General features: G+C 37.9%; 3 protein-coding genes across 3 annotated transcripts; 1 reads left to right on the forward strand and 2 right to left on the reverse strand.

Annotated features, from left to right (window-relative positions):
* Positions 1-6,023: 6,023 nt before the first annotated feature.
* Positions 6,024-11,574, reverse strand: LOC147505800 (transcription factor bHLH115-like). The gene is made up of 5 exons (XM_086558234.1): positions 11,249-11,574; positions 10,797-10,865; positions 8,113-8,190; positions 7,419-7,581; positions 6,024-6,519 (listed from the first exon to the last, which is right to left on the reverse strand). Exons 1-5 carry the CDS (start codon positions 11,347-11,349, stop codon positions 6,271-6,273), a joined length of 660 nt encoding a protein of 219 aa, XP_086414360.1. The 5' UTR covers positions 11,350-11,574; the 3' UTR covers positions 6,024-6,270.
* A 1,557-nt stretch (positions 11,575-13,131) lies between these two features.
* On the reverse strand, positions 13,132-16,807 carry ETFBETA (electron transfer flavoprotein beta). Its single transcript, XM_086558236.1, has 5 exons — positions 16,647-16,807; positions 16,265-16,552; positions 16,089-16,169; positions 13,984-14,078; positions 13,132-13,532 (listed from the first exon to the last, which is right to left on the reverse strand). Exons 1-5 carry the CDS (start codon positions 16,713-16,715, stop codon positions 13,304-13,306), a joined length of 762 nt encoding a protein of 253 aa, XP_086414362.1. The 5' UTR covers positions 16,716-16,807; the 3' UTR covers positions 13,132-13,303.
* Positions 16,808-16,848: 41 nt separating this feature from the next.
* LOC147505802 (Tetratricopeptide repeat (TPR)-like superfamily protein) lies at positions 16,849-20,357 on the forward strand. Its single transcript, XM_086558235.1, has 2 exons — positions 16,849-18,490; positions 19,943-20,357. The coding sequence occupies exons 1-2, from the start codon at positions 16,896-16,898 to the stop codon at positions 20,151-20,153; spliced, it is 1,806 nt and encodes a 601-aa protein (XP_086414361.1). The 5' UTR covers positions 16,849-16,895; the 3' UTR covers positions 20,154-20,357.
* The last annotated feature ends 1,799 nt before the right edge of the window (positions 20,358-22,156 follow it).

A 22,156-nucleotide genomic window follows, 5' to 3' on the forward strand; every position in this document is an offset into this window, starting at 1 on the left:
AGAAAACCAGCCATGGAATCCAGCAAGAACTAGTTTACAGTTAAGACCATGGAAGGACTACTCTCTGGATAGAGCATTTCGGAAGCTATCTTCTGGATTCATCTTGTTAACCTCCCTCACTGCTATTATGACGAACAAACTATTCGTAGTATTCTCGACTAGCGAAGTTCTTTTCATTAGCATTCCCCTCACCGGGAAGGAAGATGATGCACCACCTCGTTGCATGGTGAAAGCAAAAATTAAATTAGCAGTGGACAAACCTATAGCAGCTGGTGCAACACTCCCATCAACATTTAGTGGTATCTAGGTTGAATATGCATATGAACATCTACCTCTGGTCTGCTTTCGATGTGGTATTCTCGGGCACAGCTACAAAAAATGCATTGAAAATATTCCCCCTCAAGATATCAACGTGTTGACCCTTTCACTGGAACAAAACTTCTCTTCACATCAAACCTCCGGTTCAATTCCAACAAACATCACCACACCCCCACCAATAACCGCCACCCTATGATCTTCCGCAACCCCAATAACATTGTACCCGTACAACAAAACAATACCAATAATGCCCATAACACTAACCCTGAATTTCCTCCAACTTCGATCAATCCTGTCCCCAAACCTCTATCAACAGTTAGTCAACAAATCATAACCCCTGATTTCATGGATCTTCCACCTTTAACCTACCTACCTACCTACTCACCAGTCTTACCAATCATGCACCCTGCTTTCAAGGATCTGGACACTTTACCTACACCCTCCAAACCTTTTTCAGTCAGGAAATATAAGCCACGACTTGCACCAAGAATCTTGATGGGCCAACCGATTATAACAAAAATCCAAAATCCTACACCAACTACTCTTTGCCACACAACCTACCATACTCCACAACTTATCTCTGAACTCAATCAAATAATTCTACCTTCCTCTGACTTCACCCCCTTGACACCCCACCTATAGAGATGTCAATGCCAAAGTTCATGTTCACAGCTGTATAGTACCCTCATCCACATCCACAAAACCAACACTCTCACCTATTCCCACATCAATTTCCCATCATCCCTCACCTTCGCATATCTCACCCACTACTGATATCGAATTACTCCTGGGAGGCAAATGCCCGATACCTATTCAAGGCATGAAGAAACATAAATTAGATGCTTCAAAAAATCAAATCATCCTAGATGTTAACCAAGTTCTGGACGGTTGTTTCTTTTATCCATCAAGCCTCAAATGAAAATTCACCCTCATGAAACTTTCTGAGGACAATTCTACCCACAATGCATCGGTCTCCCTTACGGAAATCCATGACGATGATACCACTTCCACTGAGATATCCGAGTTTACTGAAACGGTGATGGTGGCTAGCCGTAAATAGCCCCCACCCTCATAATGAGTCTACTCTCATGGAACTGTCAAGGGTTTGGTCACCCCTCAACAGGTGCAGATTTGCTGAAGAAAATTTGCAAATTTCGACTGGAGATGATTCTGATTAGGTGAAATCTCCAAAGATATCCCCAAAAATCCAAAGACAAGGTTTTGTTAACTACTTTCATGTCCCCTCAAATGGACGATCTGGTGGAATGAGTTTGTTATGGACGAATAATCTTTCGGTGACCATCGAGCAATTTGATAGCTGGATAATACATGGTACTGCTCACTGTAACGCAACACCTTCAGTTACTTGGACCTTCTCTGGTATATATGCCCACCCAAAGCATCATGGAAGGAAACTTCATGGCAGCTGCTTTCAGCTATTGGTACACACATACAGGGTCCTTGGGCAATATTTGGTGATTTCAATCAAGTGCTTTGCCAAGAAGACAAGATAGGAGGCGTCCCGGTTACACTAGGAAAAGTCGTTCCTCTCACATACATGCTCGATAGCTGCAATCTTATGCAGTATGCACCTCACAGAAAATGCTTCAGTTGGACAAATAAGCGTGATGGCCTAGCTCGAGTTGCTCAAACCATTGATCACTTATTTTGTAATGTGGAATGGTGTTCTTTATTTCCAAATTCCCAACTTAACTATATATTTTCTCAGAAATCAGATCATAAAGTCTTGGTTTTCACTAGTGTCATAAACCCACCTTCCCACAAATTTCACAACTTCCGATTTGAAAATGCCTGGCTATTACATCATGACAACAAGTCCCCTGTGCAAAACAGCTGGAATCACATCTTCAAAGGTTCTAGTTCCTATCAACTCTCACAGCGACTTAAACTATGCTAAAAAATTTCATTCGGTGGAAAGCTGATGTTTTTGGAAATTCATCAAAGAAAATCCGTGAAATTGAGGAATTACTTACTGATATCGACCAAACCCCCCCTTCAGCCAGCATTAGAGCAATTGACCAAAGAGAAAAGGCCTTGTCAAAGATCCTTGCCAACTTAGTGCTATGAGAAGAAAATCATTGGGCACAACGGGCGAATACTACCGACACCAAGAAGGTGATGACAATACCAAGTTTTTTCATATGTCTGTGATCATCAACAGACAAGCCTAAGGCATAGCCGCAATCAAAGACACGGAAGGTCTATGACAACATGAAGAAGAAGCCATCTCCAAGGTTTTTGTGGAACATTTCCATAAATAATCCTTTGACAAGTCTAATGATGACCCGACAAACCCAATCTTCAACTCCTGTACATCACAGGTAACTGCACTGGACAACATCGACATGGACAAAATCCCTAAGGAGGAAGAAATCAAGGTAGTAGCTTTCCAAATTGGATCAAACAAATCGGCAGGGACCGATGGTTTTACTGGGAAGTTCTTTCATACCTATTGGGATACCGTCGGCCAGGACGTCACTAGCTTCATCCAACAATTCTATATCACTACTCATTTCACTAAACCTCTTAACCACACCAACATCATCCTTATCCCAAAAACGAATAAACCTAATCATCTTTCACATTTTCGCCCTATCAGCCTTTGTAATGTGGCATATAAAATCTTGTCCAAAGTAATAGTGAATCGATTGCGACTACTTTTGCACAAGATTAGAGGACCTTTCCAAAGCGCCTTCATTCCCTCGGTGCATCCATGATAACATCCTAATTGCAAACGAACTTTTCCACCACATCAACACCAGAAACAAAAAAGCAGCACAAAAATGGGGTGCCAAGATAGACTTATCTAAAGCCTATGATCATATAGGATGGAATTTTATGACGAAAACTCTTTCTTCTTTTGGCTTCAATGACCACGGGTGCAATATGGTGATGTTCTATGTGCAGTCCGTATCCTACTCGGTCATCGTCAATGGCAGACCGTGGCGGCTTCAGCCCAAAGTGAGGTATTCGTCAAGGGGATCCGCTTTCACCATACCTCTTCATCCTAGGTATGGAGGTCCTCTCCACTCATCTCCTTCATACCCAACAATCCAAATTGATGAAGGGAATAATCTCCATTGGACGTGGTGTCCCTTCTATACACCACCTGCTCTATGCAGATGATCTTGTACTCTTTGGCAACAATGACCTCAATGAAGTTAATGCAACTGTCGTTGCCTTGAAACTTTTTTGCCAATCCTTGGGCCATCAAATAAATTTTGATAAATCTGATTTGCTCTTCAGCCTTCATTCGTCGGTAGACTTCAAGCACAACTCTCGCTCAGTATTTGGCATCAAAAGACAGCAACCAATCACACTCTATTTGCCAATCCTCAGCAAAGTCACAAGCAAGCTAAGTCCTTCAACCCAATTCTTCTGAGATTGCAACACAGACTCAGATTATGGAAAGCATCTACCCTCTCTCAAGCGGGTAGACTGACACTCATCAACGCGGTTTGCTCCGCTATTCTAAATCACCAAATGGCGGTTTTTAAACTACCAGACGTGATCACTTAGCCCATTGATGTCCATCGGCACGCATTCCTATGGGGCCATGACATCAAGACTCGTAAAGTGCACTCGGTTAACTGGGATACTATAGAGAAACCAAAGATTCAGGGAGGTTTGGGAGTCCACAATCTTCAACACACAAATCTAGCCCTTCTAGCAAAAAAGGCATGGGCAGTCATTGCAAGCGGCAAGTCCCTATGGGCTGATATTGTAAAGGCAAAATATCTCCAGAATCACGATTTCTTAACAGTCTGCCCCAACCCGAGTGATTCAAGAATTTGAAGAGATATCTTCAAAGCTCGCACAATTCTGCATAAAGGATTGGGATGGGAAATAGGTAGTGGCGCTTCAATAAACCTTTCCACCGATAGCTGGATTCCATGTAACGAAGGTGTCATCGCTCCAATTTCCTTGAATAACAGCATCAGACCACTCTTGGTCTCCGACCTTATTGATAGTACCACGAGAAAATGGCGTTCCAACATCATCTACCATTGCTGGCCGGAAGATATTGCCAAACATATCATCTCCATCCCACTTTCCCTCAGTGCCAAACCCGACAGAAGAATTTGGACTCTCTCAGTCAATGGGAAATATACTGTCAAATCAGGCTACCATGCACTCTAGTCCACCAACACAACCCTTTTCTTTGATTGGAGAATCATTTGGACACTCAAGTGTCCTCCTAGAGTGAAAGTATTCATGTGGAAACTCTCGTGAGATGCTCTGAACTCATCCTCAACTCTATTCCGAATTGGGTTGAACATTAACCCCGACTGCATCTTCTGTAACAACCACCCGGACACAGCACAACACCTATTTCATGAATGCCCTTTTACCCAGACCATATGGCACACTAGTCCAGTTCCCCAAATAGCTTCTGTCCCATTCACTGAGACCTCACAAATATGGATGACCAAGATCCAACATTTGCTGAGGAACCCGCATGGCACTATCCCTTTTGCTATGGAACTCTTCGCCATCCTCTGCTGGAGCATTTGGAACAGTCGAAACGCAATACTGTTTGAGCACAAAAGGGTGACACCACAAGGCACCTTACAAGCTAGTCTGGCATTTTGGAGAAGCACAAAGGAAGCCCAAAAGCTACTCCTTAAACCCTAAGAGAACGAAACAACTTGCTCACCCCTGCTGGAAGCCGCATTCACCTCCACACATCACTTTGAACACAGACAACGCTTGCCATGGAAACCCCGGTCCTTCGGGTTTGGGTTGTGTACTATGGACTTACGACGGGACTTTCGTCGCTGCAGCAGTCGATTTTGTCCCTATCTCTACATCCTTCATTGCAGAAGCTTTGGCAATGAGACTCGGTCTCTCTCTGGCTGCCTCATACAACATCCCACAGCTACACATCCAAAGTGACTCAGAGGCGTTGATCAGCTGTATTAAAGGAAATGACAGGGATAGTCCATGGGCGGCGGCTGGCATCATAGAGGATATCCGACAACTATTCTCCTCCTTTACCAATCTATCCCTAACTCACATCTACAGGGAAGCCAATGCCACAGCTGATACTCTAGCACAGAATGGAATTACTTTAGCTCGTTACATGAGTTGGCATGCCAAGCCACCTGATATCATCTGTAAAGATCTCTATTTCGACAGTATCAGCGTGTCAACGCCACGTTTAGTATAATAATATGCCAATCTTTGACGAAAAAAAAAAAATTATTTTTCTCGAAAGAATGACTTCGAGATTAGTGCATAATCTCAATACATTTCAAGAAAATCATTATATCAAAATATCGAAACATTCTACTGTTGAATATATTGACCAAAGGTGATTCAGTCACCAAAAAGTGTAATCTGCTGACATGAAGGTGACATGAACTCATGAAGTCCACCTAGAGAAGAGTCAGAAGACTGCCTAATCCAGATTCCAGACCACTGAGTAACGTAACCACAGGCTCTCACATCCAATCAAATCTGATAATGTACGCATGAGTTGTGGATTAACAGTTGTGAAGATTAATTTTTTGCCCTGAAGCATCCCTGAATCAACAAAACCTTTTTCAGAATGACCAGCAAATCTTAATCTTATTAATCCAATTTGGTACATATGATCATTTTCTTTTAATCCGTCAGTGAGCAAACTTCAAGAGATAGATAAGGGAGCAGCATGCCTCAGCCACTCATAACCAGATCCTGTATCAAGAAATTAAGATATATAGACCACTAACGACTAAAAAGAAGCTCCACAATCCATACATTTTACCGAAAAATAAAGACCAGTTGGTTAACACTTCATATATCTTCTGCCAACGAAATTTCTGCCCAATCAACTAAAAAATTAGGTAAACAAGTGCGGCAGGCATTTTTACATCTAATAGGAAGACAAATGTTTCAAACACTAGGGAAAAGCAACTTGAGTTGTTGCAAGCAATCCCTCTAAATTTACTAAGCTACAGGAGGCCTTAGTACATGATCTTGAGACGTATCCAAAGAAGCTGGTGGTATGTATTGCCACATTGGATATCCACCATAGCTGGGGAAGGCCATAAACTTGTTTACTCCAGCTTGATAAGTTGCTGGGTGTGGTGGCACAATACCACCAGGTACAATGGCCATGGCTTTCATTTGCTGCTCAATCCTTTCTTTATCTGCTTTCAGTAAATTTTTTTCCTCACGAAGCTCATTCTTCTCTGCCTGCAAATAGAAATAAGAGATATTTAATACTATCTAAATGCTTTTTCTGCACCAAGATTGTACTGATTCCACTCAGAATGATCCACACAGCTTTCAGCCTAAGAATGGAAAATGCAATTAATCAGCTTTGAACATGAGCTGATAATATACGAAGTCGAGACCATAAACGAAAGATGACCCCCCCCACCCCCCCGCCAAAAAAAATGTATATATAAATAAATAAATAAATAAAATTTGACGAGACGACAAGCTTTTATTACAGGGCCTAACAATAACACAGGAATCTTAGGAAGATGATTAGGCTGCTCTGGATTTTGGACCCAAGACCAAAGGACCTCGCGAAAGGGAGACAAGAAAATTTTCCAGTTATTGTTTCAGGGGCCATATCCGCCTACCTGCATCTGTTCAACTCTAGCCACAAACCCAGGTAACTAGGCCCAGAATCCAGATCCACGTACACAACAATTTTAGAAAGCCAAGTTCCAGTTAATAATGATATCTAGTATTGTCAGACACAACAAACTCACAGATTTGGAGATGCTTACATACTCAACATAAAATTGCTATTTCCCAATCACGCAAATGATACTGCTAAGGACTACTTAAAATTGTTACGCTATGAGGCTTGTTCTGGTACTTGGGTAGCTACAGAGTTACACATCTCAGGCTTTGCACTCTGGAAATTATTCAATGATTTTACTGGCTGGACTAATACATCCAGGAGAACTTCATAACTTGAGACTTCACGAGAAAAAGAATATAAAAGGCAGATATGTTATTTCCATTTACGTCGCAAGTTTCTGGAAAAAGTGTCTATGCATATGACACATCTGTAGATAATGATATTACATCTAGCTACTACATTAGTAAGAACAAGAACAAGAACAAGATCAAAGTACCTTCAAATTTTTTATATCTTCTTGAAGTTTTTCATTGGCTTCTTTAAGCTCCTGAGACTCAGTTCTTAGTTGATTCAAAACACGGATGGCATCACTGAGTATGGCAGATTTGTCAGTTTTTGCAGGCCTCCCAGGCTCCAAAGCAGAGCTTAAATCAGCAAATCTGCATGAAGCATTAAAAAACTTCTGTATTTCCAGTCGGAAGAATAAATAGTGTTTCACGATAAAGCTTTAAAGCAAAATAATTTCTTATAAAGAAAACAAAACCAGGAGTTCATGACATTGAAAGAACATTAAAACAACTTTGACTCCCTCAACAAGCTATTGAACCCTAATAAGCTCAGAACTGAGGTCTAAGTTTTTTATCTTAGAAAGAAAACCTTTCATGTTATGTGAGATGCTCAAGCATATTTAGTCACACTGCAAAGGGAACTTGCTTCCGGAATCGTTTTCACAAATATCTGAATAGAAATCCAATCAGAAGGAAATCATATAAACTCATGCATTTCAGTTCTAAATACTATCAGCCAGGGATAAAAAGGGACTTTTGACGAATCTTAAATGAAATATATAACATAAGTTCCGAAGTTCCAAAGATAGCAAGTTGACGATTCACACATGCATATGTCAACTCTTAAATATGACAGCGTTATCAATCTTGTTACAATAAATAGCTACACAACAAGAAGCATGCCTGTCATTCAACTTGTCCCTCCGCATTTTCTCACGGCAAGCTTTGGAACCTAGCCCTCCGCATGACTCATTGCGTCCCCTGTACATAAACACAGCGCAGGAAAAAAAATTAATATACTTTTGTTGGAAGGACATTGAGGGACTATGGAAGGATGCAAGAAAATGCATATCAAGGAAAACAAGCACCTTGCTAATATAAGGGTCATGTTATTTCAATACAGAACTAACTATTGTTGTACTCAGCAAGCATATAGGTGTTGTTTGAGGTTGCTAAAGTATAATTGCATTTGCAGATTTTTATAGGCTCATAGATATCATATATGCATTTGTTACAGCATGGGAGTACGCAAAATTTTACGGTGTAATTTATGACAGAAAACTCATCAAATACTTAAAGCATTGTACCAGAGTGGATAGACCTTTGTGACCTAAGATAAGTCATTTACTTGAGAGGAATTTGAAGTTCCTACAGATGAATGGAATCGACTTTACTGAAAGGAAGCTGCAGCGGAGTTGCCATACTTATCTAACATACAGTTGCATTAAACATTGTCAGCACTGTATACATATATCATTGTAGCTTAATTAATTTTTTTTAGTAATTGTTTTACGTTAACATTATGCTCCATTGAGCATAGATTATACTTATCCCAATCTTGTGCCATTTAGTCTATATACAGATACCTAAACTCACCAATCACCTGAAAATGCAGTGGAAGTTTTTCGCTAGCTTTAGACAACTGTGTTCAGATGGATGTCACTATTTTCCAAAATCAAATCGTTCCTATCTCACTTTAAGTTTCATTTATTTTCTTCACAAAACAGAAATGAATAGGCACGACAAAATCATGGTAAAGCAGCAAATTTATCACTCACGAAGTGGATAAAACTTTAAGTCCAAGTAATGTGGCCAAGTATCAAGTTAGCATCAGACTTGGAAACTGTTAGGTAGTGACATTGACTAAGCCACAACACGTGGATGGACATTAAAAGAATTCATATTCACTATAATAAGATTTGATAATAACGCTCAAAGATCCGGCCCTATTTAACATTCCACAGCTCCTCCATACATGGCCACAAAATCAACATAATAAACGACAACCTATATCAAGACGAACCATAAAAGGCAAATATTCTCATACCTATAAGAGTTTTCAATCCAAATAAGGAACAGAGTACCCCTTGTTGTTCTATAAGTACCGTCTAAATTCAATACCTTTCAGACTATCCTTCACAATCTCTCTCTGGCTTTCTCCCTTCCAAAGTGGTCATCTTTCTTATCATTCTAGCCTTTAAGTTTTCTCCTTCCTATTCCACCCATCCACCATGTTGTATAACCAAGCAAAACAAGGTTCGAGCTCAAGTAACATTAGTGCAAATGAAGGTGAAAATTTCTTTATGCCTCAACCCTTACCAGCTTTTCCGCGAATCTATCGTTGTTTAGTGTGTAGAAAGGTTTTTGGGTCCCCACAGGCTCTTGGGGGACACACAAGAAGTCATAATAATGCTAAAAAAGGCCAAAAAAAAACTCAAGCTCAGATTCGACAAAATAGAGAGCACAACATATCTGCTACACTGACCCCAAGTGCAGTTCAAAATGCCCCTCAAAGAGAGCATTTGAGCCAGGGAATGACCTTGCGTTCAATCCCGACTAGTAATTTATTTCCTGCCCAGAGTTCACCTTGGGCTTGGAATTCATCTACATCTAGTTTAATTCCTACTCAGAGTTCGTTTCAGGCTTCGAGCTCATCAAAAGTGTATCCTAAAAGAGGTTCTGAACGCATTAATTACTATACCAAGGACTTTCTTGAACCATTAGAGAAGCGACTCAAGACAGAAGAACATGATGGACAAGAAAACGAACCTGAAGAGCTAGATTTAACTTTAAGACTTTAATTACATAAGATTTTAGATGGTGATATTTCAAATAAAGGTGTCTTCAGGGCAGTCCGAGGTGGCCCAAGGCTACCAAGGGACCCTGGCGGTGTATGCGGCTATTTACAGTGAGAATAGTTGTAAGTCATCATTAAAGGCGTTCCTAAGAAGGCGCCAAGGCAGTGCAAGGCGTTCGTTGAGAAACGTAATGCCTTCTGTCATGCCTTGTCCCTGAGAATTTTCATTTAGTTGTGTTTCCTTTTCATTGTTGATGTTCTCCCTATTAAAAAAGGGTAGTTTTCTCCTTTTCTATTCTGTTCATGTTTTAGTTACTTGATCTTTTCTCCCTCTGACAAAAACCCAGAAATACAAGATTAAGAATAAAAAATTATATTATACTCAGTGGCGCCATGAAAACAAAAGTTTGAACCGTATTAACAACCAAAAGGACTTTCAAAGGACTAGGAATAATCTAATTTTACAAGCATAAGGACTATATAAAGTTTCTCTATTCAAAATTAATAAAAAATTCAATGGTCGATGATTGTAATGGTCCATGAAAATTACATATGCTTCAAAGTACAGTGTGTGAAAATTCAAGTGCAATGGTAGTTAAGGCTAGACAGCCATAACTTAAGTATTATCTCAGCAAACGTTTAGCAGCTAGACCATACGTAATAAACAGCAATGATTAAACAACTACAGAGAAGATTGCGTGATGAACTGAGAAAGGTCTTAAAATACGCTCTCAAGCACTGTATATTACACTAAAAACGGACTAGCATAGTATTAAGAAAAATATTATACCGTTTCTTTGCACATCCTTTTTCAACGGGGCCGGCACCAGCAGCTGAAACGTCGAGTTCCGTACAAGCACTGCAAAAATAGCACATAAAAATAAGTCAAGAACGATAACATAGAATCACGCAAACTTGCATTTCCCTAGTACGGTGATACAATCAATCTTATTTAGAGTCATTATCTAAGATGCCATTCAATTACTGCAATCCAATCCTACAGTAGTCACACCCCAAACCAATACTTACTTGAAATTAAAAATAGCAATATGAAATATCTCATTTTACATTTACACAAAACCCAAATCAACATTTGGACATCATTCCCACATATTCTCCCTTCATTCCAATTATATTTGCATATTAACAACAAAAGGAATCACTTTCTAAACAACTATAAGAATACAATATTCTCCAATTAATTAGCAGAATCATTTAAATATGAAAAATAAATAAATATACCTCTGATTACTACACCATAATAAATCATTTGAAGAAGGATCTTCATAGAGTCTAGTGTAATCTATTAGATTCCATGGACTATCTTCTGGAAACGAATTCATTTCTTTTTAACTCAAAATTAAAAAAAAAAAAAAAAAAAAAAAAAAGATAATTTTTTTGAAGATGAAGAAATCTGAGATTGTGTGAATGAGAGAGTAAAGAGATACGGACTCAACCAAACACAGAAAGAAAAGAAAAAAAGAAAGAAAGAAAGAGATGGTTTTATTGGGAAATGACGTCAGTGCCCTTAAATCATTTTGATGTGATGATATATGGTGCGCTATGTCGAGGACTACTCATTTTTAGTTACGCGCTTCGTTTTATTTGTCAGACCTGTACAGATGAATAACGGATTTTTTTCCACGTTTGCTACTTTTGTCTGTGGCACGTTTTTTATTAGCACCAAAAAAATAACCAATGTGAAAGTAATCAAGTTTCTCGTTCCAAGCTGTTTAGCCCAATGGAGGACTGCTAAATCTATGGTTTTTATCTTGCTTGCCCAAAATTTGAATTTCATTCCAATTGCTTTTTTTGTGTGTTAAAGTGCTAAATGGATACGGGACACAATTTTTATTGCCCGTCTATTAGTTTATAATTTAAGTTGCAATTTTTTAGACAGACAATACAGTTTTTACTGTCTGTTGAAATTTAAACTAAATTTAGGAGTCTTTTAAGTGCCCCATTAGAATGATATTTTGGTTTTTTGGGTGCTATATAACACTCAATTGGATGCTCTGAAGTCAAAGAATGGGTAAGATGCTGCCATAGTTCGTGATTTCAATTGAATTTTTAGAATTTCGTTAAATATTTTGGTTTTTGAGAAATTTAGAATTCCAAATCAAAAGTTGAAAAATAATAAATTTCAAAATGTACTTGGAATATAACAAATTAAGGTTGGAATTTCGGTTTTTGGATTTGTCTAAATTTCAGATATTCCAAAATCTTGAACTATGGATGCTGCTCACAAAATACAAATTGAGACCAAAATTGAGCAAGTTTTTTTTTTTTAATTTTTTATTGGTAAGTTTGTTTTAAATAAATTTGTTTCCTGACACTTTTAAGTAGAAAAATATATTAAAATAAGAGTCTACTATTAATAAATAGTTGAAAAAATACTATCCTATCGTTCTATCATCAATTCATAGTTTCACTAGAATATTTGATTTTGGGAATATGGAGAGGAAAGCACGTTGACCTATCAGTTATAGGATAAGTCCCAAATGCAACTACCATCGGACCAAATTTTAACAAGAACAGGAAAAGATTTGGATCCTTTCATGTCAATCAATGCCCTTTCAAGTTTCAACCCCCTACTACTAGAAGAGCCAGTGGCACGTGGGGCGGTGGGGTTAGTCATTGGCGTTGAACTGCCTTCGATTCAATGGTCATATTCTTGCATGGACCCGCCTTAATGGATCTATCATCTATCTACTTTACGTGGAAAATAACACACACAAGTGATCTGGTGGGTGCTCACAATGAAAGAATCTGTTGGTTGATATTGGCTCACATAATCCATAGTCCATATCCAATACACTTGTTAAAGTCCCGTGAAGATGGAGCCATAAAGGGGTTTGTCATGATAACTTCCATTTTATTTCTCAACTTATGCAGACAGAGCCATAGAGGGGAGTTATTTCAGTTTTCGCCTTACTAAAAAAGACGCACAGATTCTTCATATCCAATCACAAGTTCACAACCAACATAGACATACGGACATACCACCATCCAAAAGGGAAATTCAGAACCAACATACTACTGTAGAATGCATAAAACTAGACATCACACCACTGTCAGGAAACCAAAAAAAAGGGAAGGTTAAGCTAGTTGTAGTGTAAACAAAATGCAGAACAAACTGAGTACTTTATTGTTTTTTCACTTCATGTAAAATGTCACACCATTACAAGATCTGCATCCATACAGTGCCCTTATTTCCTTATAGTAAATGTTAATTGGATCTTCCTAGAAGGAGCTCAAGTCTGGTTATTCCCAAAATGATCAGAAGTCAAATAGAGATTATATGACATTAGCTTCATTTTTAAGTTTGTCAATGAGCTCATCTACAGAGGAAACAATCACCCCAGCTTTTCTCTTTGGAGGTTCAGTGACTTGAACAATCTCCAGATCAGACTTATTAATTTCAACACCAAGTTCTTCAGGAGTGACCTTCTTTATAACTTTTGATTTTGCTTTCATTATGTTGGGAAGTGTCGCATACCTTGGCTGGTTCAGTCTCAAGTCCGTTCTGTAACAGGATACAAAATAGACGGAACTTTGCTTTAAACAGTATGGCAAATAAAAGGCAAAACAAATGTAAAGATAAACACGAGATTGAGGTTACTGCACCAGTAAAAATGAAATTGAATGCAAAATGGTGTATAAGACAACTTCTCCAACAATCAGGGGCATTATTTTCTTGTAGACTAAATAAGCCAAGCATTATTGATAACAGAGGCAGCTTTGGAAATTGCAAAAGGCAAAACGATTTATCAACGTAGCAACAGTGCCTTCAAGTAACTTTGTTATAGGTGGCATATACTAAATGCACTATAATCAACACACCGCTCAAATAGTGTCGATGAAATACACATGAAGAATATATATCAGAAGGATATAAAATTCCTAGAATTACAACTTGAAAGGATCTAAAACTTGAGAAAAACAAAAAAGAATATCCTGGAAGAGTAAATACTTACGTGATTACTGCTGGTAGATCTAAACAAAGAGTCTCGAGACCACCGTCAACCTCCCTATCCACTGTTACCACCTGCTTTTCTTTATCCAGTACAACCTACTAGAGAGCAGCAAGATGTCAGAAGAAGAAAGTATTATGAACAATGTGTAACCATAACAATCAAAACAGCACCGCATTGACACACAAACTCAAATTGTACTCATTCGATTATCTAATCAGCTAAAACTAGATACAGATCCCAAGAAAATAACATGCAGAATAATGCAACGAAATAAAAGCCTTCTGGATCACAATGGACAATAAAGTAGAAGATCTGTAGGTTTGACAGAAAACTAAAACGGTAGAATATTTCAAGGTATCACGCAATAAGAGATTCATTCACAGATCAAGATATTTATCCAACAGAGAAGTTGTTGCTCACATGACACTGCAAATATACATGTTTTCAATTAAGTAACAGATGAAGAGTTTTAGCAACATGCAGAGACTATCCAGTTTATAATGAACATATGAGCTTAAGTCTAATGAAACTACTATGAACGCAATATAAAACTACAAAAGTCTGAGGCATGCACCGGTGGAGGGTGGAGCAGAGACTAAAAAAACCAAGGTTTTTTTCGAGATGTCATATTCATGAAGAAACCAAGTCATAAATAAATCAAGAAGGAAAAAGACAACTGATTTGAGTACTGGCAGATAAATAAATCAATTGTTCTCTTAAGTCTTAACATACATAGAAATTGTACTGGTAGATAGAAATTAACGTTCATGCTATTTGTTCCCTTCTTTTCTCCCCCTCTCTTCGTAAAACACAGACAAAGACTTTAGAGATTAAGCAAAGGAAGTTACAGGTGACACAGATCTCAAATGAACAGACACTCTGAAGGGGTGTGTCTGTGTAACCATGAAGCTTTTAGATTGTGCCTTGTGGATCATTGGATATTGTAAAATAGTATACTTATCAGCAGGCATGATCCTCCATACATGCCACGTTTACAGTCCATTCTCTCTATTAATTTCCTTGGCGCTAGACGCTAGTTCACCAATAAAGCTTTCTCAGGGATAAGGGTGACTGGGCGTAAGGTAACTAATTATATATGACCCCCCAAACCTAAGTCCAATTTGTAACACACCCCACACCCCACACCCCCCTCAATGCTCCTACTGGTCTCTAGTTTGTTGTGCCACAAGTGTTTGACGCATCCACATAGCACATTTTGGCCAAGTGGCATCAGTGCCCTTTTTGGCCATGCATCAAGTTTCCAAAAGTACAAATCAAAAAAAAAAAAAAAAAACCTTCCCAAGTTAAACCAGTGAACTGGCCAATTACTTCAACAAACAAAATAATAATGCTCTATTACTTTTCTCCTCGACCTAATGGTATAATCTAAAGCATACTAGAAGTCTACTGTCTACGACCAATAGGAGTTCCAGAGCATGTTTATTATATAGGTTATGTTAATTGCTCATGGTGCTACAGTGATGTGTAGACTGTAAGTAACCCTTGTACTTAGGTACTCCCTCCTTTCCCCTCTTTCTTCGATACAAATTATTTGCTTACTGAGAAAAACAAATACTGTCAACATCAACAAACTTTTGTGACAGGCGATTGCAATGTTGTCTGACAAAACATTCCAGCTACAGACTGAAGCAGACATTTATCTTTCATTTTTTTTACGATAAATAATTATCTGAAGACACACCAATAGTTTTTCTCTCCAACACATGTTAATAGTGTTTCTACCACATGCACAACAGTTTGTTCTCTCTCTTCTACTTTGCCCTTCGACATGCTCTGATATTCACAAACACCAGCATTTGATCATTTGATAAATAGCATTTTACCATTAACAGATAAGGATCTTCCACACTTGACCTAACATTGAATCTCAGCCATTCTCTGTCTTTTCCAAAAAATGAAGTATCCTTTTTCTAGATCAATCAGTAAGGTAATAAGTAATATCAATAGCTTTGCCAATTACTATAGGGTAAAAATAATAATCATATGGTAGTAAGAAACTCCTTGGCCAATCTAAAGGGCGCTAAATAAGTCACATTACATTTAACACTATAAAAAATTAAGTTGCAGATAGCTTTGTTTCTAACCTTTGAAGCAAAAGTGCCTTGAGGCCACTTAAGCAACCCAGCCACCATCTGTCCTGTTTGATTACAATCATCGTCAATCGCCTGTATAACAATTCATACATCAAAATATTTAACAAAGGCGCAAATCTCACAAAAATAGACAAAAATTACTTTTAAAAAAAAAAAGGGGAACTAACCTGTTTGCCAAGAATAAGAAGACCAGGTTTCTCCAAGTCAACAAGTTTCTTAAGAAGTTTAGCAACAGAAAGAGGATAAAGCATAACATCTTTAGTATCAACATGAATAGCTCTATCAGCACCCATAGCTAATCCAGTTCTAAGTGTATCAACACATTGACCACTTCCCATACTCACTGCAATCACTTCACTTGCTAATCCTGCTTCTTTTATACGTAATGCTTCTTCTAATCCAATTTCACAAAATGGGTTCATTGACATTTTTATATTACTCGTTTCTACACCTGTCTGTCAAATTTACATTGCCAAAAAAAAATGTTGCAAAATAGTTAAAACTAAATAAATAAAAATGGATGGGCAAAAGTTTGTTTATTTATTTTACCTTGTCTGATTTCACTCTGATTTTCACTGCGTAGTCTATTACTCGTTTTACTGCTACCATTATCTTCATGGTTTTTTTTAAGAGAGAAAAGAAGAAGAAGAAGCTTTGTGTTGGCAGTTAAGGGTAGTTTGGTCAATTTGATTGGCACGTGTGGAGAGTGTCACCACACACGTGGGCTAACAGAGGTTTCTCAAGGGTTTTTGGTTTCCTTAATTTGAAACAAAAACCTCAAATTTCACAAAACCAATAATGATGAAAAGAGCCACATCTTCATTTCTATCACACCTCACTTCCACACACAAAAGAAGCAATCTTTACAAAAACTTGTTCACAAACACTTGTCCAATACCCATTAACCACCTTGTTTTAAATCCAAAAAGCCACCACCAATCTCGAAATATCAACACCCTTAGACAGAGAAAAGTAAAAGAAAAAGTTGATATTGAAGAAGAGTTTGAAGCAGCAGTGAGTACAGATGATATTTTAAAAGCTTTTAAATCACTGGAAACAGTTTTCGACAAAAATGAGCCCAAGTATGGATTGGCTTGTTTAAAAGTAGGACTGCATTTGGATGATGAAGGTGAGGAACCCGAAACCGCTTTACAATTTGGACTTAAAGCTTTTAATATTTTAGATAAAGGTGATAAAAATTTGTCTATACCTCTTGCTATGACTTTACACTTGATGGGTTCTGCTAGTTATAATTTAAAGAGGTTTAGTGATAGTTTAGGGTACTTAAATAAGGCTAATAGGTTGTTGGTTAAGTTGCAATCGGAAGGTTGTAGTGACAAAGAGATTTTACTGGTTCTTCATACGGTTCAGCTTGGGTTAGCCAATGCAAAGACGGCTATGGGTCGAAATGAAGAGGCTTTGGAGAATTATACAAAGGGTTTAGAAATTAAAGAAATGACTTTAGACCCTGAAAGTAAGGAACTTGGCGTGGCTTATAGGCAAGTAGCAGAAGCTTATGCTGCAGTAATGAGTTTTAATGATGGTTTGCCTTATTGTTTGAAAGCGTTAAAAATACATAAGGCTCATTTAGGGGATAATTCTATTGAAGTTGCGCATGATAGACGTATTCTTGGGGTTATATATACGGGAATGCAAGAGTTCCAAAAAGCATTGGAGCAGAATGTGCTTTCTCAGAAGGTATTGAAGCAATGGGGTTGTAAGGATGATCTGCTTCGAGCAGAACTTGATGCTGCTAATACGCTAATTTCTTTGGGGAACTATGAGGAGGCCATTAACAGTTTGAAGAGTGTTGTTTTGCAGACAGATAAAGACAGCAAGACTAGAGCTTTGGTATTTATTGAGATGGCAAATGCCATGTGTAAGGAGGAAACGTATGGAAATGCTAAGAGGTGCCTTGAGATATCTACTGGGATTTTTGACAAAAAAGAAACTGAGTTTCCTGCAGAAGTTGCAGACGCATACATGGAAATAGCTGGGCTATATGTGGAGATGAATGAGTTTGAACCCGCGGTCTCTTTGTATAAGCGAGCGCTGTCCATATTTGAGAAACTCCCACAAGAACAGCATGCGGAAGGGACTGCATCTGCTAAATTAGGTTGGTTGCTTCTTCTGACGGATAAGGTGCCACAGGCGATTCCTTACATGGAGAATGCAGCTGAGTTGCTTAAAGAGAGTTTTGGACCAAAACATTTTAGTGTGGCGTATATCTACAACAACTTGGGTGCAGCATATCTAGAGCTGGAGAGGCCTCAGTCGGCTGCACAGATGTTTGCAGTTGCGAAGGATATCATGGATGTGTCTCTTGGACCTCATCATGCAGATTCCATTGAGGCATGCCAAAACCTTTCTAAAGCTTATAGTGCCATGCGGAGGTAAGGAAACTTATCAAGTTTTTGTCTTTAGTTAGATCAGATGTGGAGGATTTTAGAATATACAAGATTTTTCTGCAATTGCTAGTAACTTCAGGTATTAACATGTTGATATTGACTTGTTGCTTATATCCATGAAGTTGTTCTTTCTGGGGAAATGGTTTATAGTAATGCAGCATCCTTTTTTTCATCCCTATTCGTCTTCTTAAACTTTATTTTGGTTTGAATCTTTTTCTGTTTTAGGTGCACACATTATTATTATTTTTGAATCACATGTTTACAAATTGGATTTTTGGCGTTTTCACAAATCTCTAACCTTTTTTTTTCCTATGAGCCACCAAAACAGAATGGCCTGCTTTTGGAGATAGACTCTGAATGTTTTACTATTTCATTCTGATAAGGACGCCTAGTGTTTTCCTTTTTGTGAACTAAGTGGAAGCTTTTTAATTTTAGGAAGAGATCACATCAAAATATTGCCCAGTGCCATAGTCTAACACTCTTAACATATCTCGGTAGATGTTTATTGTTATACTTGGTTGAAATTTTAAACATATGATATACTTGGAAAGTGTCTTAGGTTCTTTTGTAACCCTATGCTTAAAACTTTACATGGCTATTGGGTATCTCTTGGATACATTATCTTGACCCTCAACTCTTTAGTTAAGATTGGAGGCTGAGGAAGTGTGGCTTGAGCCTTTTCTTTAACTTTGTGCTAACTGCATTAGGCAATAATGTAATGGGACTTGACACACCACAAAGGCTAGAAAGAAACCTGTAGGCAAACAGGGGATGTTGTCTAGGTTTGTAAGGGAGGAAAACACGAAATTCTTGGGCATAAAACTGGGGAAAACTGAATCACATCAAGTCTAGACACATGGGGGTTGGATTGTTAACTAGCTTCCCTGAACTTATGGAAATATTATTCAAGAAGAGAAAACAGGTATAGCTAGGTGATCATTCCCATATTAGTCATCAAGCTTACAGGATATGTTAGGAATGGTAACAACGACAACCAAGCTCGGTGAAATGAATCTGGGGGTTCCACAAGGTGCTGCTGGTTCAAGGGGATGTCTCCTGGATACAGTAGAGCCCAATGGGTTCATATGTGTAGGCACCTATAGGCGTCTAGGCATTCCCTGTTATATTTGTTATTTATTTATTTAGTTGCAGCCCCATGGCTTATTGTAATAGGTTTCTTTGGCTAACAAGGAAAACCCCATCTATATATAAGGGGCTCTTGTGGTTTAAAAACATTTTGTCGATTTTTTTGTTGATGAAAAGAGAGGACTTTCAGGTTTTTCTCGGAAAAACCAGGGTTCCTGATAATTTCGTATATATTGTGGATTCCTTTAATTGTTGCTTCCACTGATTAAATCTACATCTGTCTGGACATTGTGCTTTGTTTTAATTGTTTCCGTGTTTAATGTGCTTACTGAAGACATTTGTGGTGTGCAGCTATCATCTTGCAATTGACTTTCAGCAGTGCGCAGTCGATGCCTGGGAAAGTCATGGACCTACGGCAGAAGATGAATTGAAAGAAGCAACGCGAGTTCTTGAACAACTGAAAAAGGAAGCATGTGGGTCGACCACAGAACATGTCCTTACAAAGGCTTTGGCAATGCGTCCTCGTGCTAGATCCGTCTCTATTGAAAAGCTCAAAAAATGATGTTCAGGTCAGTAAAAATTGATCAAGCACACCAGCTTGAGAAATTTCTGATGACCAGTTATGATAAGCTTATCTGTTGTTAATGGGTTTATAAGAAAACTATTTTCACTGTTCAGGATTGCTAGGACTTACGCAATCTAGTTTCTCATGTAATTAATAATTATTCATATTTAGTTAATCAATTGGATAAAAGTTTTCTTTGAACTACGTTATTTTTTTTTATCTACTCTGGATAATAATATTGCCGGCCCTATGATTACCATGCTCTATTGGAGTTTACCTTTACACAAATGGGCTAGTTAATTGGGCTGCAGGACTGCCCGGTCAAAATTAATTTTGGGGCGGCCCCAAATGGTTCGACACAATATGGGCCAAAGGATGATACCAAAATCTGGGGGTCGGGGTCTAAGTGGAGTTCTAGGTGGGGTTTAAAACCAAAAGGTTTTTGTTACAATGGTTGATTTCATCTATACAAACTTCAGTTATTTGTTTAAATTCTTTCATAAGTTTACCTCAATGTTGTGATTCTTCCATCACGACTTTGTTCACACGCTTCCAAATTCTTCAAAAAATTAACCTTTTGTTCTGTCTAGTTGAATTGATCATGTTTTTTTGCACATATTAAACCGTTCATATTTTAATCACCTCTAGACTATATTATCTATTTTGTAAGTGCTTATTGTTTTTATTGTACTTATGGAAAGTGGTAGCAATAGGGCATATGGTAACAGTTGTTTCTGCGAATTTGTGAGAGTACTACTTTGGGTGCAATCTTTTAAGACGAAAGGCACGCGAAATAACAGTGTTCAACATTACTTGTGTGAAATATTTTTTAAACTGAAATCTGAAGTGAGAAATTGTGAAACACCCACTCTCATTAGTAATAGCATACTTTTGCAATTGACACTTTTGGACCTCGAGTGAGGGTGTTGGAAAGTGGAGATTAGCTTCTTTTACGGTCTTTTGGTTATACCCATTTTGTTCATATCACTACTTCTCGTCCTTACTGTAGGCACTTTATACCCATTTTGTTCATATCACTACTTCTCGTCCTTACTGTAGGCACTTTATACCCATTTTGTTCATATCACTACTTCTCGTCCTTACTGTAGGCACTCTTGGCGAGCTTGATGGGCTAATTCCTTCTGTGGTTGTGACCAAGGACCAAAATATCGCCGATATATATCGGTATTTTGGTACACCGACATCGATATTTCCGACATATATCCACCGAATATAGAATCATTTTTTTCCCAATATATATCGGAATTTCCGATATAAAACTTTATATCACTGATATAATCGATATATCCGATATATATCGGTTGATTTTTTGACCATTTTTTAATATAAATCCGATATTTCCAATATGTTTCCAATATTATATTTTCGATATATCCGATATTTCTAATATTTTAAATAGTTTGGACTGGTCACCAAAAAAATGGATATATCCGATATATATTGGTTTTTGGGTACACCGATATATTCATCGATATCGATATTTTGGGCCTTGGTTGTGACACTTTCTGTTGGCGAAATTTAATGACTTCGTATTTGGCACATTCATTGGAGATTCTCTTAACATAGACACACACAGAGAATGGTCTAAAAATAATGTTGAGACGGAAAATCTCAAAACACAACAAAAAACAAAGCAATGTCGAGATATCAGTGGTTGTAAAGTTCGTATAGATTATGTGAAGTACGTTGTATGAAAGCTGTATTTGCAAATTAGGGTTGTTTGTTTGTTTGTTTGTTTTTTTTTCGATAAAAAAAAATAGAGATGTTGTAGAGTTCATTGATTATGTAAACAATGTTGTATGACGTTGTACACACATGGGTAGGTGTTCCTAATTTATGTGTTTTCCCGTACTTGATATAATTGAGATTCTATTTGTAGGATATAGTTTTATTCTGTAGTTGTTACAACCGTCGAGAGCTTTGGATATATGATAGCTGTTGTAACTTGTAAGTACACAAAGCCACAAATTAAGTAGAGT

Source organism: Coptis chinensis, chromosome 4 (genome assembly GCF_015680905.1).
Source record: "Coptis chinensis isolate HL-2020 chromosome 4, ASM1568090v1, whole genome shotgun sequence".
Classification (NCBI taxonomy): Eukaryota; Viridiplantae; Streptophyta; class Magnoliopsida; order Ranunculales; family Ranunculaceae; genus Coptis; species Coptis chinensis.

Bases quoted from the DNA above. Each gene is read 5' to 3' on its own strand.
- ETFBETA (XM_086558236.1), bottom strand. From the start codon at position 16,715: ATGAAGATAATGGTAGCAGTAAAACGAGTAATAGACTACGCAGTGAAA. The intron at 16,553-16,646 runs GTAAAATAAATA...TAAATTTGACAG, and splicing joins TCAGAGTGAAATCAGACAAG to ACAGGTGTAGAAACGAGTAA. The intron at 16,170-16,264 runs GTTAGTTCCCCT...ATTGTTATACAG, and splicing joins TTCTTATTCTTGGCAAACAG to GCGATTGACGATGATTGTAA.
- LOC147505802 (XM_086558235.1), top strand. From the start codon at position 16,896: ATGATGAAAAGAGCCACATCTTCATTTCTATCACACCTCACTTCCACA. The intron at 18,491-19,942 runs GTAAGGAAACTT...TGTGGTGTGCAG, and splicing joins GCTTATAGTGCCATGCGGAG to CTATCATCTTGCAATTGACT.
- LOC147505800 (XM_086558234.1), bottom strand. From the start codon at position 11,349: ATGAATTCGTTTCCAGAAGATAGTCCATGGAATCTAATAGATTACACT. The intron at 10,866-11,248 runs GTATATTTATTT...CTATTTTTGCAG, and splicing joins TTATGGTGTAGTAATCAGAG to TGCTTGTACGGAACTCGACG. The intron at 7,582-8,112 runs GCATGCTTCTTG...TGCTTCATGCAG, and splicing joins AGGGACAAGTTGAATGACAG to ATTTGCTGATTTAAGCTCTG.